Source organism: Chiloscyllium plagiosum, unplaced genomic scaffold (assembly GCF_037043375.1).
Source record: "Chiloscyllium plagiosum isolate Xiang-an unplaced genomic scaffold, Cpla_swu_hap1 HiC_scaffold_11, whole genome shotgun sequence".
In the NCBI taxonomy this organism is placed as follows: Eukaryota; Metazoa; Chordata; class Chondrichthyes; order Orectolobiformes; family Hemiscylliidae; genus Chiloscyllium; species Chiloscyllium plagiosum.
In genome coordinates this window covers 57,523,552-57,541,559 of record NW_028270149.1, presented here as the reverse complement: position 1 = coordinate 57,541,559, position 18,008 = coordinate 57,523,552, and the positions used below count along the sequence as shown (strand labels likewise).

Here is an 18,008-nt window from a genome sequence, read left to right as displayed (position 1 = left end):
ATGGGAGACTGATTAGCAAGATTAGATCCTCAAAGTTTGTGAGAAAATTTGTAGCTCGGATGCTGGTTGTTGTGATTCTGTTCGCCGAGCTGGGAATTTGTGTTGCAGACGTTTCATCCCCTGTCTATAGATCCCATAGAATACAGGGAGAACTAGCCATTTGGATACAGAACTGGCTCAAAGGTAGAAGACAGAGGGTGGTAGTGGAGGGTTATTTTTCAGACTGGAGGCCTGTGAACAGTGGAGTGCCATAAGGATGCTGGGCCCACTACTTTTCGTCATAACAGGCATAGTTCGTAAGTTTGCAGATGACACCAAAATTGGAGGTGTAGTGGACAGTGACAAAGATTACCTCAGATTAAAACGGGATCATGATCAGATGGGCCAATGGGCTGAGAAGTGGCAGATCGAGCTTAATTTAAATAAATGCAAGGTGCTGCATTTTGGGAAAGCAAATCTTAGCAGGACTTATACACTTAATGGTAAGGTCCTAGGGGGTGTTGCTGAACAAAGAGACCTTGGAGTGCAGGTTCATAACTCCTTGAAAGTACAGTTGCAGATAGATAGGATAGTGAAGAAGGCATTTGGTATGCTTTCCTTTATTGGTCAGAGTATTGAGTACAGGAGTTGGGAGGTCATGTTGTGGCTGTACAGGACATTGGTGAGGCCACTTTTGGAATACAGAGGAACCTCGATTATCCAAATATCAATTATCCGAACTTTGGATTATCCGAAGGGGATCTCAAGGTCCTGATAGAAACATTACGTCAAAGAGCTGTTTCAACCCTGATCACGTCTTTTGTTTACAGGTACAATGATTAAAAAACGAACTCGGCTCACTGCTGCCGAGAACAGTCCTGGACAGTGCAGGCACCGTCTCTAAATGACTGACCTCCCATCCTCTCTCCCCCCACACTTTTTCCCTGGAGTTCTACATAGGGGTGAACCCTAAACCCCCCTTCCCTAGATAATCTCTCCAACATTGCCCTGTACAGGACAAAGGTGGAATCTGTCAAAAAGTTGCAGTAAAATGTTGTGTGTGTGTGTGTGTGCTATTTGTAGACTTACCCCACAAAGGCAGCAGCAGTCTTACTGTTGATATACAGTCTGGCTGCCCAGGGGTGGGGAGGGAGGAGGTGAGGGCGGCTGTGAGGGGGGGTGTGTGTGTGGATAGGGGTCGGACGTTGGTTGGGGGTGGTGCGGGGGCAGATGGCATTTTGGGGGCAGGGCTCACACATGGTGTGCTGCTGCCTAGTCTCTTGAATAGGGAGCAGACTTCACAGAAAACTCCAAGCCCCAGAGGAAATCAATTAACTGAATAATTGATTATCTGAACAAAATAGTGCCTGCCCATCTCGTTTGGATAATTGAGGTTCCTCTGTATTGTATGCAATTCTAATCTCCTTCCTATTAGAAAGATGTTGTGAAACTTGAAAGGGTTCAGAAAAGATTTACAAGGATATTGCCAGGGTTGGAGGATTTGAGCTATAGGGAGAGGCTGAACAGGCTGGGGCTGCTTTCTCTGGAGTGTCGGAGACTGAGAGGTGATCTAATAGAGGTTTATAAAATCATGAGGCATGGATAGGATAAATAGGCAAGGTCTTTTCTTTGGGGTGGGATTGTCCAGAACTAGAGGGCATAGGTTTAGGGTGAGAGAGGAAAGATATAAAAGAGACCTAAGGAGCAACTGTTTCACACGTGTGGTACGTGTTTGGAACGAGCTGCTAGAGGAAGTGGTGGAGGCTAGTTCAATTGCAACATTTTAAAAAGACATCTGGATGGGTATATGAATAGGAAGGGTTTGGAGGGACATGGGCTGGGTGCTGGCAAATGGGACTAGATTGGGTTGAGATATCTGGTCAGCATGGATGAGTTGGACTGAAGGGTCTGTTTCCGTGCTGTATATCTCTATGATTCTATTTTAAAACCGCTGCTTACTTAGTTAAAATAAATGGCTTTAAATAAAGGAAACATTTAAGCTTTGTCTTCTACTATCTTCAAGCTATGGTTTATCCCAAATGGATCTTTTTGTTATCTGTTGTCAAGCAGCAACACTCCAAATTATCAGGCCTGGGCTGGTATTCTAGTTGAAGCCTGGCTTACTTCACCGGAGTGACTATTTGGCGGGGGGGGGGGGGGGGGGGAGCAAAAGTGAAATAATTGCTTCAGCTCTAGCTGACTGTGTTTATCCAAAGGATTGTCCAGAATAGAATCAAATTCTCACCTCATGGAGTCATAGAGTAATACAGCTTTGAAATAGGCCCTTAGGCCCAAACTGGTCCATGTTCACCATGGTCCCCTCTCATCTAGTTACAATCACCTGCATTTGATCCATATTCCTCTAAACCCATCCCATCCGTGTACCTATCCAAATGTTTTTAAAATTTTGCTATTGTACCTGCCTCAACCACTTTCTCTGGCAGCCCATTCCATATACATACTACTATCTGCATGAAGAAGTTGCCCCTCAGGTCCTCCTCAAATCTTTCCCCTCTCACCTTAAATCTACGTCCTTTAGTTTTCAATTCCCCATTCCTGGGAAAAAGACTATATGCGTTCATTTTATCTATGTCCCTCAATTTTATACACCTCAAAAAGCTCACCACTCATTCTCCTATGTTCCAAGGAATAAAGTCCTATCCTCGCCAACCTCTCCCTGTAATTCAGGCCTAATAGTCCTGGCAACATCTCTGTAAATCCTCTTTGCAATCACTGCTTTCAAAAAACTATCTACTTGTACTCCGAGATCTCTCTGTTCCATAATACTCCTCAGGACCTTACAATGTACTATATAAGTCCTACCTTGGTACCTAAGTCTTAACCAATTTTGGCTCTGTTTACTGATGACATCTGAAATTTTGTCCCAGGATCATAACAAATGGGGAAACTTCCAATGATTTGTTGCTGAATGGGAATGTAGCCATGCCTAATGATGTAGGGAATGGCTGGTGTAGATCAAAACTCAACATTTTTGAATGGTTTTTACAATGTAGTCAGAATCAGTAGGAGCTTTTCTTCTATTTTTGAAACTAATTACAGTGTTTAAGAATGGAAAGGTTTCAACTATATTTCATGGCAACAGAACTATTAAATAAAGATAACAGGCAGAAATGCTGCATGGTGCAATATTCATAGATTTTACACTGTGAAATGAGGCCTTGCATACAAAACAATCTGATGAGATATGATTGCCTATGACCTGTTAGTAAACTTGTTGTGTCATTGCATGAACGTACTGACAGCTCCATTCAAAATGTAACTATTCTTATTTTATGTATAGATTAATAGAAGGACCAATGTATTTGGGTAACAATCTGAATTGTCATACAAATATCTTCTCTTTCTAATAATCTAGACAAAAAGTACCCAAATATATTGAGGGAATGGAGGCTGGTACATGATGGAAAATTGTGGAGAAAACGCTTGAAAGAATTTTTTAAAAATCCTCTTATATAAATAGGCAATGGGGTTCCTATTATAAGCCTTTGCATGTGGGAAAATTTATTTTCTGTGTTGCATATACTTAAAGTTATTTTTATTTTCTTAGGGTTATATGTTGACGTGCAATGCTGCCCAGGAAGTCTACAGTAATGGCAGTGCTAACTCCTCTCCTTACATGAATGGTAATAGTAAAGAGCACGAGACACAGAATGTCAAGAAAATCCAATTGGTTACATTCCAGAAAAGTACAACTGAACCCATGGTATGTCAGCTTTCTTGGAATGATGTTAATTTATTTTCCCTTTTAAACTTCAAATATACAGCTTAACTTTAATGCAGCTAAACATTTTGCATTTTAGCAAGACATTAGGCTAGTTCAGCTGGTACTTAAGCTTTAGTATCTGACCATATTCCCTTCCTGCATTTCCTGGCAAGACACCTCCAGCATCTTGCTTAACCAAGTACTGCTGGTGCCCTTCTCTCCAGATTCCTCCATAGACTTCCATCTCCCTCTTTTTTTAAAAAAATTGATTTTCCTGCAGCTTTGCATTCTCCCTTTCACCATCTACTCTTTCAGCATTAGCCTTTTGGGCAGTTCTTCCTCCTACTTACCACCAAATTTCCAAAGTCTTCAGGCATTTTCCAACTGGGAAATTTCATCCTTTCTTTTCCATCTTGAATGTTGTATCTCTGTGACATTGCTTTCAGACCCCTTCCTTAATCTCTACCTGGTCTTGTTCAATTATGGCTACCAATTGTAAAGTGCTTTGGAATGATAAAGATGTTCTATAAATGCCATTTTGTTATCATTCACACACTGATTCTCTCAGTGGGGAGGTAATGGAATAGCAGTATAAAACTTCACCAGTAACCCAGAGGCTTAGGCTAATGCCTTGTGGATCGAAGTTCAAATTCCATGGCAGATGGTGGAATTTAAATTCAATTAGTAAATCTGGAATATCAGGATAATCTCAGGAATGATAAACATGAAACTATCATTGTTGTAAAAATCCCATCCTTTAGGTAAGAAACCCTGCTGTCCTTTGCTATTCTGGCCTAGCTGTGACTCCAGACTCCTAGCAATGTGGTTGACTTTTATTTGGCCTCTGAAACAGGCTAACAAGCCACACTGTTCAATGGTAAATAGGGATGGGCAACAAATGGTGGACTTTGCAATGATGGAATAAAGTGGCCTTGCTTCATTTGAAAGCAATGGCAGTAATAGATGGACAAGTGACCCTGGGTACAATTCAGCCTGATTGTGTTCTCAAATCATACACCTACCTGTAAGAACCCTAGACAGTGGTCCACTTTGTTAACCCTGTATAATTCTCACTCTTTTTTGGGGAAAAGGGCACTGAGGTCCCATCTCTTAGAATGGCAAATTTCAGATTGGGAACTTTGATTGTGTGGTTATAAGGACTGCTTTCACCAACTGAGTCATCAGGAGACCCTGTTCAGCTCCTCAAGTAATGAAACTGAAACTGACTGTATGTGACTGTTGCGGGAGGCTTGATTCAACTGGCTAAAAGGCAGAACTGCCAATCACAATAGAACTATCACAATACCCCCCCGGTTCTTCAATTCGTTGTAATTTCAGACTATCCACGAAAGATTATGTTTCAGTTCACAATTTTAGGGATTGCTCATGAGAGTTTTCTATGAATTTAATTGTAAAATATTAGCTTTGAGGTGCAGCGCGATAGGGGCATTTAAGCTTGGGTGGTTTGAGTTGATCGGGGTGGGAGGAGGCAGGACTTTGAGTTGGGAGACAAAGGGTGAGCTTCGTGGATGACGAGTCAATTGAGAGGGTTGGAAGGGTCAATTGGGTGAGCTATCAGACATTGGAGGGAGCCTGTGTAATAGGATCAGGAGCTTGAAGGGAAGGCTTGCAGTCCTTAGAGAAGGGGGCATTGGTGTTTGGAGGCTGGGGCATGGAACAGATGACAAATAGTTGGAGAAATTGTAGTGGAGAAAGGTCATGGGGGGGGGGGGGGGGGGGGGAGGAAGGTTCAAAAACCACAGGCTACTCGCACAGAAAGGCAACACTAGCCAAGAGATAGATGCAAAGGTACTCTTGTCCTGAGTCCACCTAATCCTCAGCTGGATAAAGCTGCCATGTTTCCTTAAATTTACAAAATCTAACTGACCAGAGCTAAGGTTGAAAACCTGAACACCAATGAGACTAACAGCCCCCATGATCATATTTAAAATTGTAACTGTGCCATCCACTTACCTTGCTACCTCAGTTATAGCCAGAAATGGGTGAGATAGAAGTGGGTTTTGGTCAGATAAAAAATGTTTGAGGATTTAACTCTTCACCTGACGCACAGCCACCTGTTTTTTAGGTTCAAATTCAGTCTCTTCAAAATAAGGCAAGGGCATGTGCTCCTTAATGTGGTACATGAATAAATATTGTCTATATTTTTCAGTCAGTTTACAAATTCACACACTGGCGACTTGAAAAGACATTTAATTTCACTTCTTATATCTGCAGGGAATTACTCTGAAACTGAATGACAAGGGACGCTGTGTTATTGGAAGAATCCTGCATGGAGGGATGATTCATAGGCAAGGTGTGAAGGCAATATGGATGATTCCCTTTCTCCCCAAGACTGGTTCCATCTCCATCATGTTAAAAATTCAGACCAGATTTTATATATTAACATTTCATGGTTTTCTCCTCCTCTTGTCTCTTTTTGCTGTGTTAGAGTGCTCTGAGCACTGGAGCAGTCTGCATTACCTTGTTTTAGTGGTGTAGCTTCATATCCTGACAGTGCGGCAGGCAGTTCCACAGCTGTGCCTGGCATTCACTTACTGAGGTTAGGATTCAAAACCCAGGTTGATTTTGCTTCCGTCTTAAACTGGGTTTATTATGAATTTTAATTTTTTTTGAAAACTCACCTACTGTCGACCTGAGGTGGCTAAGCTCGCCTCAGCAACAACTTTCTCTCGCGGTGGCACCACTGACCCTTTCAGGGCTGCCAGTGCTCTGAGAGGCTCCACAGCATGAGGAGCTCACCGCTGTCTTTAATTGCACTGTGGGACCACTGGATGCCAGTTCAGAGGCTGCATCTGGGCAGGTTGCAAATGCAGCCCCCACCCTGTCTCGACCCCAGGCACCCAGATATGGTTCTGACTCTGGAATCACTTTTCTGTCCTATTAAAATTCCACTCATTAACTTCTCCATGGATCATGCCAGACATCCCCTGTATATCCAGCATTTTCTCTTTTCATTCACACTTGCAGCATCCACTGTACCATGCTTTTGTACCACTTCGAAATGTGATGATGTCTGTTCTCTCATACCTTATTTTTTTGTACATCCTAAGCCAATGGTAGACAAATACAACAGGTATACCTCACTGAAAAGTGCATTTAGCTTGCATGTATCACAGAGTCAAGTAATTCACTGTTGGGTGGCACTGGCTACAAGCCAATTGCTGCATGTAGGTTGGTAAAATGCAGCCTTCCTGCCTAAGTGAAAGCAGGTTTCAGCACAGCATCTACTGTAGTGGCAGGAATACATAATCTATCTTGGTTAAAAGCAGTTTTCAGCTCTGCATCTTTTGAAGTGAGTGGGATAGTGTCTCACTGAAAACTATCATATGTGGTAACAGAGCACAGCCCTGTGTCATGAGTCTCTGTGATCCTCAAGTGTTTTATTGCCTAATGATAGTGAAAATGTATTTATTACTTAAACCAACAGGCTCACTCCATGTTGGTGATGAAATTCTGGAAATAAATGGCAAGAGTGCAGCAAATCAGACAGTGGAGCAGCTGCAGTCGGCCCTGGTAGGTTGTAAGCTCTGTAGAGTCCACTTCACTTCAAAACAAACTCTCAAACATCTGCAATAATTAAGCACAACAATAGTGTAACAGAGTTATCAAACTGACAGGGTAAATGTTTCCTCTGCCTTTTTAATATATTTAGTGATGAATTGAATTTGGGGGGGGTTTCAGAATTTTGTTACATTCATTTTCTACCAGGTACCACCAGATAGTGAACAGCATTCGAACTTTGATGATCCTTTCTCTTCTTCCTCATCCAAACCATTGCACTAACTTGGTCATTTTCCTGAGATCATCTCAACAAGATGCCTAGCGTATCAGTAGAAATATAATTAGTAGAAGTGGGCAGCACAGTGGCTCAGTGATTAGCACTGCTGCCTCTCAGTGCCAGGGACCCAGGTTCAATTCCCACCTCGGGTGACTATCCGTGTGGAGCTTGCACATTCTTCCCACTGTCTGTGTGGGTTTCCTCCCACAATCCAAAATGTGCAAGTCAGGAGAATTGGCTATGCTAAAATCTACTATAGTGTTAGGTGCATCATGACAGGGAATGGGTCTGGATGGGTTACTCTTCGGAGGGTCGGTGTGGACGTGTTGGCCTGAAGGGCCTGTTTCCATACTGTAAGAAATCTATTCTAATCTAACACCCCTGCTGCTGTAAAACTGAACATAAAGGTAAATTCTTGATGGGAAACAAAATAAAATTGATTCTATTATTATAGATCACAACAGATTGGACACCAACGATAAAGGACATTAGGATAGGTGCATGATAATGTGTTGAGGAACAGGCATTGAGCAATTCTGCATAGGAATATATGAAAATATAATTCAGTGACAAATGGACACCAATGTATTATAGTATGATATACAGTAATTGCAGTTAGCACTTTGTAATGAATGCACTTTGAATTTATATACAAGCAAGCTGATAAGCAGTGAGTGTAAGCAAATCAATTTGTCTCACCTTGTTTGAGTGCAACTGATCATTCGGGTAAACTTCTTTATTTGTTTTACAGAAAGAAATTATGGGGACCGTCACCTTACAGGTTCAGTCTAACTACCACTGCAACCCTCCGTCCTTTGAGGTGAGCGAGTTCACTATATTGCAAATCATGAGTGGTATGCTGTTGGAGGAATGTTGACATATTGTACTAGGTACAAATCCTTTTGCAATACTAGACTTAAAGAAGAAATAATGGATAAATGTAACACTGGTTCACAACAAAATGATTTGGATATAAATATAGGAGATATGGTTAGCAAGTTTGCAGATGACACCTAAGTTGGTGGTGTAGTGGACAGTGAAGAAGATGTCAGAGCACAGTGGGACCTTGAACAGATGGGTCAATGGACCTAGGAATGGCAGATGGAGTTTAATTTAGATAAATGTGAGGTGTGGCATTTTGGTAAGGCAAATCAGGGCAGGATGTACACAGTTAATGGCAGAATCCTAAAGAGTGTTGCCAAACAACGAGACCTAGGGGTGCAGATACATAGTTTCTTAAGTGGGGTTGCAGGTAAATAGGGTGAGGAAGAGGGCATTTGGCATGCTTGCCTTCATTAGTCAGAGCATTGAGTATAAGATTTGGGATGTCATGTTGCAGCTGTACAGGAATTGGTGAGGCCACTTTAAGAATACGGCATACAATTCTGGTCATCCTTCTATAGAAAAGGTGTTGTTAAACTTGAAAGGATGCAGAGAAGATGTACAAGGACTTTACCAGGGTTGGAGAGTTTGTTTTATAGGGAGAGGCTGAATAGGCTTGGATTTTTTTCCCCTGGAGCATTGGAAGTTGACAGGTGACTGTATAGAGATTTATAAAATCATAAGGGGCATGAATATGGTGAATAGCAAGGTTCTTTTCCAAAGGTGGTGAGTCCAAAACTAGGAGGCATGGTGGACTGTGAAGAAAATTATCTAAGATTACAAAGACATTTTGATCAATTGGATCAATGGGCTGAGTAGCAGCAGATGGAATTTAATTTGGATAAATGTGAGGTATTGAATTTTCATAATTCAACCAAGGACAGAGCCATGGGTCATTGCTCAGACTATTGAGTCTAGCAGTTGGGATGTCATTTGAGGTTGTACAGGACATTGGTGAGGCTTCTTCTGCAATACTGAGAGCAGTTTTGGTAGCCCTGTTATAGGAAGAATATTATTAAACTGAAGAAGGTTCAGAAAAGATTTAAGAGAAAGTTGTTGGGAATGGAGGTTTGAGATATAAAAATAGACTGGAACATTTTTCACTCGAGCATAGGTGTTTGAGGGATGACCTTTTATTGAGGTATATAAAATTTAGGCATACAGATAAGTGAATGATGAAGGTATTTTCCCTAGGGTGGGAGAGCTCAAAACAAGGAGGCATATTTTTAAGGTGAGGGGAGAAAGATTTAAAAAGGACATATGGGGTAATTTTTGTTTTTACACAGTGGTTCATGTGTGATATGAACTGCCAAAGGACCTGGTATAGTTATAACATTTAAGAGGAACTTGGATAAATTCTTGAATAGGAATGGTTTGGAGGGATATGGGTCAAGGGTTTTCCATGCTACATGATTCTATGGCTCACTATCACACCAATTCAATGGACATAATAACTGAACTTAACCAAAGCTGTAGATAGGTTTATCACTGTGGTAGATATGAGACTTTGTTTGAATTGAGTGTTTCTTACTGGTTTTTGCTTCACAGGCTATATGTTCTAATCAATCAACATTATGAAAGGTGAATATTGCCTTAAAATTCTCATCTACTAGATGCTGTCATTCCTTCCATTTCATCCCGTCTGTCCCAGAACTGTAGTGTCATTGTTGCATATCACAAGTCACTTTAACCATTGCTTCTAGCTTTTTTTAAAGAGGCTATTTTAGTATTAACAGAACCCTTTCAGTCAGTAACGTACATTGCCTCGAGCAACCCCTTAGTTATAATAATAGTTGATTAATCCTGACAGGAACAACTAATCGATGTGCACCATTTTGTGGATTCTGCTGAATAATATTGATGAGGCTGTCGTAAATTTTTAAGGTTTAACTGAAATCTGCAGTTAAATGCAGGAATCCAGAAATGGCTGTCAGAGATATTATGTTCTTCCACAATAGGAACATGGTATGTTATGATATGAACTTGGTGTCAAAACCCTTAAGGTCCACACTAAATATTACTAAAAAAGTTGGAGTTTTAAAAATGTAACATGGGAATTACTACTGAACAGCCTCTGGGCCTGAACAGATCGTTTTACAAAGGTGAATTGCATTTCCTCAGAAGAAAATGTCTCACTTTGCATGGCTTAGCAGGAGCTCGCTTGCTTGAAGAACCTTGCTGTTGCTTGCCCTGTTCAAGCCATTAGATATTCCCCAAACCAGAAACTGCACTGGAACAGAAGGCAGCTGAGAAGAAAATGCTGGTCTGTGAGAAATAGACCCAGGAAAAGTTATACAGCAGCAAAAGCTGGGATCTAAGCAAAGGATGCTGTAGTCACTTACACTAACTCTTCTGCTGAGAACAGTTAAGCTAGCACAGATCAGAAAGATGAAGCCTATATTCTATTGACCAGCATTGATCAACACACTGAAAATACTAAGGACTCTAACTTACAACATTTTGAGAGGAGTTAATGAATCAAGAACATGCATTTAATTAGTATTTAATGAACAAATAAATTAGAACATTTAAGTAGCAATGTGTTATCAAAATGTAGACAGCAGACAGAAAAATGAAGTTGAGGCGAAGATGAGATCAGCCATAATCATATTGAATGGTGTAGCAGGCTCAAGGGGTTGGATTTACCTACTCCTGCTTCTACTAGTTACATTCATATGTCCAAGGACAGCTTGGTTGTGCAGTGATAAAATATTACCTATTATGAATTTACATATTTACCTTTTCTTTTCCAGATGTACATGCGAGCTCAGTTTGATTATGACCCAAAGAAGGATGATCTGATCCCCTGCAAGGAGGCTGGGTTGAAGTTTGAGACTGGTGACATTATTAAGATAATCAGCAAGGACGATCCCAACTGGTGGCAGGGTACTGTGGAGAACTCGAGCAAAGTAACTGGATTAATTCCTTCCCCTGAACTGCAGGAATGGTATGCACTAACCTTACCAAAACAGAAAGAACCATCTGTTAGAAACCGATGGGTGGTGTAATACAATGATAGAATTAGAGATAATGACTTTAAAGTAGTGCTGTCTATCCTGTTCGAGCAATGTGCCAAGGTGAATGAGTGGGCCATGTTTGTTTAAAATATTTTTGAGTTGGACAAACACCACAGCTCAGAAACTAACTTATTAATTGGAATCACTTGGTTATATTAGCTTCACCTTTCCTTCTAGTCTCTTGCTTCACTTATTCTATTGCACTCTCTTCCCTGTTGGATGTGTCTCTCTTTTTTGATTGTTTCTTGGTTTCTGTACTTGTGCACTTTTTCTGGCTTTCTAGTTTTCCACTGTCTCATAGTGCAAGACAACCGCTAAGTAAGTGTCTCTTGCTTTCTAATGCTCCTTCCTGTACTCCTATCTTTTTGACTCATTCTCATTTCTGTGCCTTGTTGTCACCGTCACACCAGGTTTCAATATTGGCAGTATATCCATTTATAAGATGAACTGTTGGGTAAATTGACCACTGTAATAATGCTATTAGCAACAAGCTTTTTTTAAGCAATTGCACATACTGCAGTGTACCTTTGTTTCCAATGGTATCACGTGCCTCACAATGATACAATTACATTTGGAGGAAGAGTGAAGTCGTTATCACCCCAATGCTGCAGTAAAAGCCGGTTTCATTCCCATACACAGATCACTTTTGTTTCTGAAGTTTTTTTCAAACACATCTTTTAAATTAGCAGTTCTTCATAACACTGGAGAACTCCTCGCCTATAAAGAATAGTTGTACTTTTATAGTAATTGAAAAGGCTAATGGAATGTTGGCATTTAATTTGTGCTTTTAAAATCATCATCAGGCCCTTACAACAAAGTGAACACAGCATGTGGAGTCTTTTAACACGGGAAGGCTGCTGCATTGCAGCCAAAACACAGTTCTAGCTGACCAGGAGAATCTTGTCTTAAGTGCCTGCCATAGACAAAATGAAGGGATTTGCACATTGACAATCAATCTGTTTGGCTGATGTATGAAACACATCTTCCTTGGGTACCTCCTGTACCACAATATTTGAGATGCTGGATACAAATAGAAGGAACTATTAGTTCACTTGTACAAAGCCTTGCTCTGGCCTAAGCTGGAGAATTGCACTAGATTTAAATACTACACCTTAGGAAGATTATGCTGGCCCTGGAGATACAATGCAGTTGATTACATTGCCAGGATTTTTTAAGGATTGAAATAGAATTATAGCATGTATTTCTTAAGAGTTTATAAAGTCAAGAGCTAGTCTAATGTTAAAAATGACAACAGAATTTTGATATCGTAAATTTAAAGAGGTTTTTTCATCTGGTGGAATCTTAAACAAGTGGTCACAATTATCAGAATTAAATCTAGACCATGCAATGAAACCAAGTAGTACATTCACACACAGTGAAGGTAGTGGAAATCTAGAATTCAGTACCCAGAAGGCACGTTAATGATAGCAGTTAAATTTATCAGATTGAAATTAAGAGTTTTTAAAAAACCAGGTAAGGACATTAAACAGTTGGTTCAAAAGTCCACAAATGGAGTTGAGGTAAAAGTCAGCCAGAATAATGAAAGCACTCTATAAATTGAAACTCCATCCACGAATATTTCCTTTGTTCAGTTTATGGACCATTTGGTGGAAAATTAGTTTTTTATTCATAACAAAGAGAGTTTCATTCACAAGCACATAATGTTGGTCTCATTATACACGTTTTAAGTTTGTTACTATTTGTGAAATGATAGAGATATGAGAGCAACTGATAGGACTTCTATTGTAATGATTTCACAGTTTCTTAGACATGTACATTTGTCCCAGGAATTGAAATTGCTAAAATATAAGTTGTGGCTTCACATTCTTAATACTGTTCCTTGTTTACTTATACCATTATAGGAGGGTGGCCAATAGGAATACAGCTAACCAAGATGTCACCTCAGGCTGTGGAATGTTTGGAAAGAAGAAAAAGCAGTGTAAAGACAAATATCTGGCCAAGCACAGTGCAAGTATGGCTCCATATCCCTCTTTATCTGACATTGTTGATAAATGTTCAGTGTATACAGTACTGGGAAATCCCTTTTCACCCTTCTGATCAAGGAATGTAGTAGGCTGTGAACGTTGTACATTGAAAGTAATTTTTTTTTTAGGAATTTTACTATTTATTTTACTGTTACTTTTATGTGGCCAGCTAGCCTTTAATCAATGTGGATTTGGTTTTACTGCTTCAAAACTGGGCCTGGCCACTGTCCTGAGCTGAACCATACTTGTCCTATCTATTATGATCTAAACTTAGCCTCCTGTCAGTCTCTGCAATACTCATCGACTGCTACTTGATTTCCAGAATATCACATGCTTTTGCACCTGCTTCAGTTTATCTGCTGTAGAATTCCTCATCTATTCCTATCTTACTTCCAGCCTAACTGTTCACTGCTCTTGACTGGTCTCTTACCTCTGAACTCACCTGAAATTCTGCTGCCATACTTAAATCATACCAATCCCACACATCGATTAACCCTGTTCTTACTGATTTACTTTGGACTCTGATCCAACAGTGCCTCAATTTTAAAAATTCCACATCCTTAATCTCAATAACATACATTGGTTCACCCCTGGTCCCACGTCCCTATAATCTCCTCCGGTCCCACAACCCTTCAAGATGTATAAGTTCTTGAAATTCTGGCCTTTTGCAAACACCTAATTTGAATTGCGCCACATTAGTGACCATACCTTCAACTGAGTGAGCACAATGCTTTGAATGTCCCTTTGTTTCTCTACCTCGCTACATCTCTCCTTTTAAAATCCTCACGTTTATCTTTTGGACCAAGCTTTTGCCCACTTGTCTTAACTTCTTACATGGCTCAACAGATTTTGTTTGATAGCCCCTATAAACATCCTGGGAACATTTTACTGCATTGAAGACACACGGGATCAATTAGCTCAGTGGGTTAGATGGCTACAGTATGGTGTTGATGGCATGAGTTAAATTCCTATATTTACTACAGGTAGTTTATGAAAATCTATCTCCTTGCTTTAGCCCCCTCAGGTCATATAACCACCTATCAATCTCTGGTAGATATGCCTTTGGTCAATCATAGATTATGGCTAGTTACCAAAGATATCACATAATTAAAAGCTGCTATTTCTGCAATGTGCAATGGGATTCTATAACTATCCTGATCCTGGTTTCTTTTAAATCTGTCCATGCCTCATTCCGTCTTATGATCTGTTCTACCTTGTAAAACTTCCAAGATATCAGAGGTGCTTTAATTTTAGCCTTTCAAAAATCCCTAATTTTAATGTCTCCACCATTGTTGGAGCCTTCAGCTATCAATATTCTAAGTTCTGGCATCCCTTTCCGAAACCTCTGTGCCTCCCTTTAGAGAGTTTTTCAAATCCAACTTTAGTGTTGTTTTGGTTATCTGACCTAGTAAATCCTTATGTTGCCTAGTGTCAAATTGTGCTTTAACTGTTTGGACATTTTAGTACATCTAAAGTACTATGCAAATACAAACTATTTTTGAACATGTAAAAATGGTATTATCAAAGCAGTGATGCTACAATGTTCCGTATGAACACTAAGAACGTGCAGCTATGCAATAATCTGTGGCTGAAACTTTATTGCTGGAACAGCACAGCAGGTCAGGTAGCATCCAGGGAACAGGAGATTCGACGTTTCGGGCACAGGCCCTTCTTCAGGAATGACAGGAATGTCATTCCTGAAGAAGGGCCTGTGCCCGAAACGTCGAATCTCCTGTTCCCTGGATGCTGCCTGACCTGCTGTGCTGTTCCAGCAATAAAGTTTCAACTAAAGCAGACAGCATCTAGCCTCCCCTTACTCCCTTGAATCGCAATATGGCTAAATTTTTCACTTCTTGAAGACAAGTATGGCCTTTTGGACTCACAAACACATTTCCTGAAGAAGGGCCTGTGCCCGAAACGTCGAATCTCCTGTTCCCTGGATGCTGCCTGACCTGCTGTGCTGTTCCAGCAATAAAGTTTCAACTAAAGCAGACAGCATCTAGCCTCCCCTTACTCCCTTGAATCGCAATATGGCTAAATTTTTCACTTCTTGAAGACAAGTATGGCCTTTTGGACTCACAAACACATTTCCTGAAGAAGGGCCTGTGCCCGAAACGTCGAATCTCCTGTTCCCTGGATGCTGCCTGACCTGCTGTGCTGTTCCAGCAATAAAGTTTCAACTTTGATCTCCAGCATCTGCAGACCTCACTTTCTCCTCGAATAATCTGTGGCATATCATGCAAGCAACAAAGAGGCAGTGCACAAAGATCACTTTAAGATATACGAACGCATAGCTGTGCAACAATCTTAAAGGGACCATGTACTACACAAATAGCCATTCGCAGTAAAGAAAAAGAAAAGCAAACAGTGGTCATTGATTTCTTGCTGTTCAGCAGTGACAGCTGTCATTTAATTATAGTTCAAATTTACTATTGTTGTCTTCAAATGTTTCTCCATAGTCTTTGATCGACTGGATCTTGTCTCCTATGAAGAAGTTGTACAACTCCCTGCATTCAACCGAAAGACCCTGGTACTTCTTGGTAAGTATTGGTGGTTAGCACCAACTGAATTTTTACCATCACATCATAAATTGTAATAATAGTTGGAATGCTTACAATGCCAAGAAAACTACAATGGTCTAGAAGACTCTCATTGGTATATCTGATAGGAGAGAGGCACATCCCCTGTCTTGTGGTACTTTTTCATATCAGATAGCATATTGGACCATGCGAGTGTATACATTATGCCAACTGGCACACACCCATTTTGTTTCAATGTTATTACAATAACCACTAGGACAAACACAAAAATGAGAGAACACACTTACGAAGCATCACATCTGCTAAGTTATCAGTGTACTAAAATTCATTGTTTCATTTATTTGCAGGGGCTAGTGGAGTGGGTCGGAGTCACATCAAAAATGTTCTAATTACTAAACATGCAGACAAATTTGCTTATCCAATTCCTCGTAAGTGTTTCAAGAGACATGATATTACTGCTGTTAGTGAACCAATTTCTTCCAATGTCAAATCATATCTGCTGTGTATTGCATGTACTGTACACTTCTCGACCAACTAGCTCATGATTTAAGGCTTGAAGCTAATTTCTTTACCATCTGTTGCAATCTTTTGACTTTATAGAACTGTTTTTTCTCTCAACAAACTGTAGCAATGTTTGTACATAAAAGTAAACATTAAAACATATCTTTGAGTGAAGTTATTGAGAGAAATTGTAGAATTTTGTCATTGTATTTGTGGTATTTCAACAGTTAGTCATATTTTCATTCTAGGATTACTTTGATATTTGCTGAGAAGTTACAACTTTGCTGTAATACAGTCCCTAGAACTGTTGTTCTTGCTATAGGACACCTAAAAATTGTGCCTCAAGATCTAACAGTAAATTAGAAATGATCAGTGTCCTGTATTCAGAGCATCAACAGTGAATTGCAATGGTCTGTCAGGTGCTCTACAAGGAGAGATGCTTCACCCCGTACATCCGATATACTATCAACCACAACAGAAAGATACACAGACTACAATATTTACCTCTTAGGTTAAAACACAGAGGATGACTCTTCAGCTTCGATTTTTATTTTGTTATTGCAGAACATCTAAAACTCTATCTACATGACTAATCACTGAGGAGTTATTCAATACTCTACTTGTAGTACTTTTTAATTCAAATTCCTTTACAGGCTTAAAGGGCACAAAGTAATACATCCATAGAGACAGATGCACATACCAAAGAGGGTCCAGCAAGACTGTACATCTACAAATTGCTGAGGGAGTCAATGAATACAGAATTCTTGCTGTATTGGAAACAATCCAGTGTGGTAGCTGTTTTCAAAAAAATAAAATATATCCAGGTAACTACAAACTCACTAGATGAACTGAATGACCTCTCTCCCACTGCTAACTTTGTGATCTTTGAGGCTTCACCATGGGAGAAGGACATTTCACTTTATTCCCCATAACAACCCAAATGGCATTGTCAAAAGGAACCCTTCATACAAAAGTTTTGCAACTTGATCCAGAGTCCAACACACTGAGTCATTTAAAATGCAAAATTATTGGCTAGCTTGCCCCCTAATAGCAGTGTATCAAAAACAGATACTTTAAGAATCGGCTGATAACTTCAATCTGACCAATACTAATGACAGCACTACTTCCTGCCCTTTCCCAGCCCACAAAACAATAAAAGAAACCTAATATATCATGCTCTTCCTCTACTAGATACTTCCAGGTCACCAAAGGAAGATGAAGAAGATGGAAAGAATTACTACTTTATTTCCAATGAGGATATGGTGAAGAACATTACCTGTAATGAATTCCTAGAGTATGGAAGCTTCCAAGGGGCCATGTTTGGAACAAAGTTGGAGACAATCCGCAAGATCAACCAAAGCCAGGGCAAAATTGCAGTGGTGGACATTGAGCCCCAGGTATGTCCTAATTATGTGGTTGCTTCCTCAATATTTTGGTGACTGATTGAGAGACTTCTCTCAAGAATAAATATACTATCACCAACATGTTCCCCAACTGACATATTAAACATTGCCCTGTCTGTACACTATATAGACTCTATGAAAGTAGATAAGACTGCGAAGAGTTGTACAGTTATGTAGT

General features: G+C 40.1%; 1 protein-coding gene across 2 annotated transcripts in view; it reads left to right on the top strand.

Annotated features, from left to right (window-relative positions):
* Positions 1-18,008, top strand: part of mpp1 (MAGUK p55 scaffold protein 1) — a 75,629-nt gene that overhangs the window by 52,721 nt on the left and 4,900 nt on the right. For both annotated transcript variants that reach the window (XM_043704588.2, XM_043704587.2), the window contains 9 exons: positions 3,548-3,703; positions 5,939-6,017; positions 7,152-7,237; positions 8,254-8,322; positions 11,138-11,331; positions 13,264-13,373; positions 15,846-15,926; positions 16,274-16,354; positions 17,619-17,824. In XM_043704588.2, coding sequence (XP_043560523.1) covers positions 3,548-3,703; positions 5,939-6,017; positions 7,152-7,237; positions 8,254-8,322; positions 11,138-11,331; positions 13,264-13,373; positions 15,846-15,926; positions 16,274-16,354; positions 17,619-17,824 — 1,062 coding nt within the window. The remainder of the gene's footprint in view (positions 1-3,547; positions 3,704-5,938; positions 6,018-7,151; positions 7,238-8,253; positions 8,323-11,137; positions 11,332-13,263; positions 13,374-15,845; positions 15,927-16,273; positions 16,355-17,618; positions 17,825-18,008) is intronic.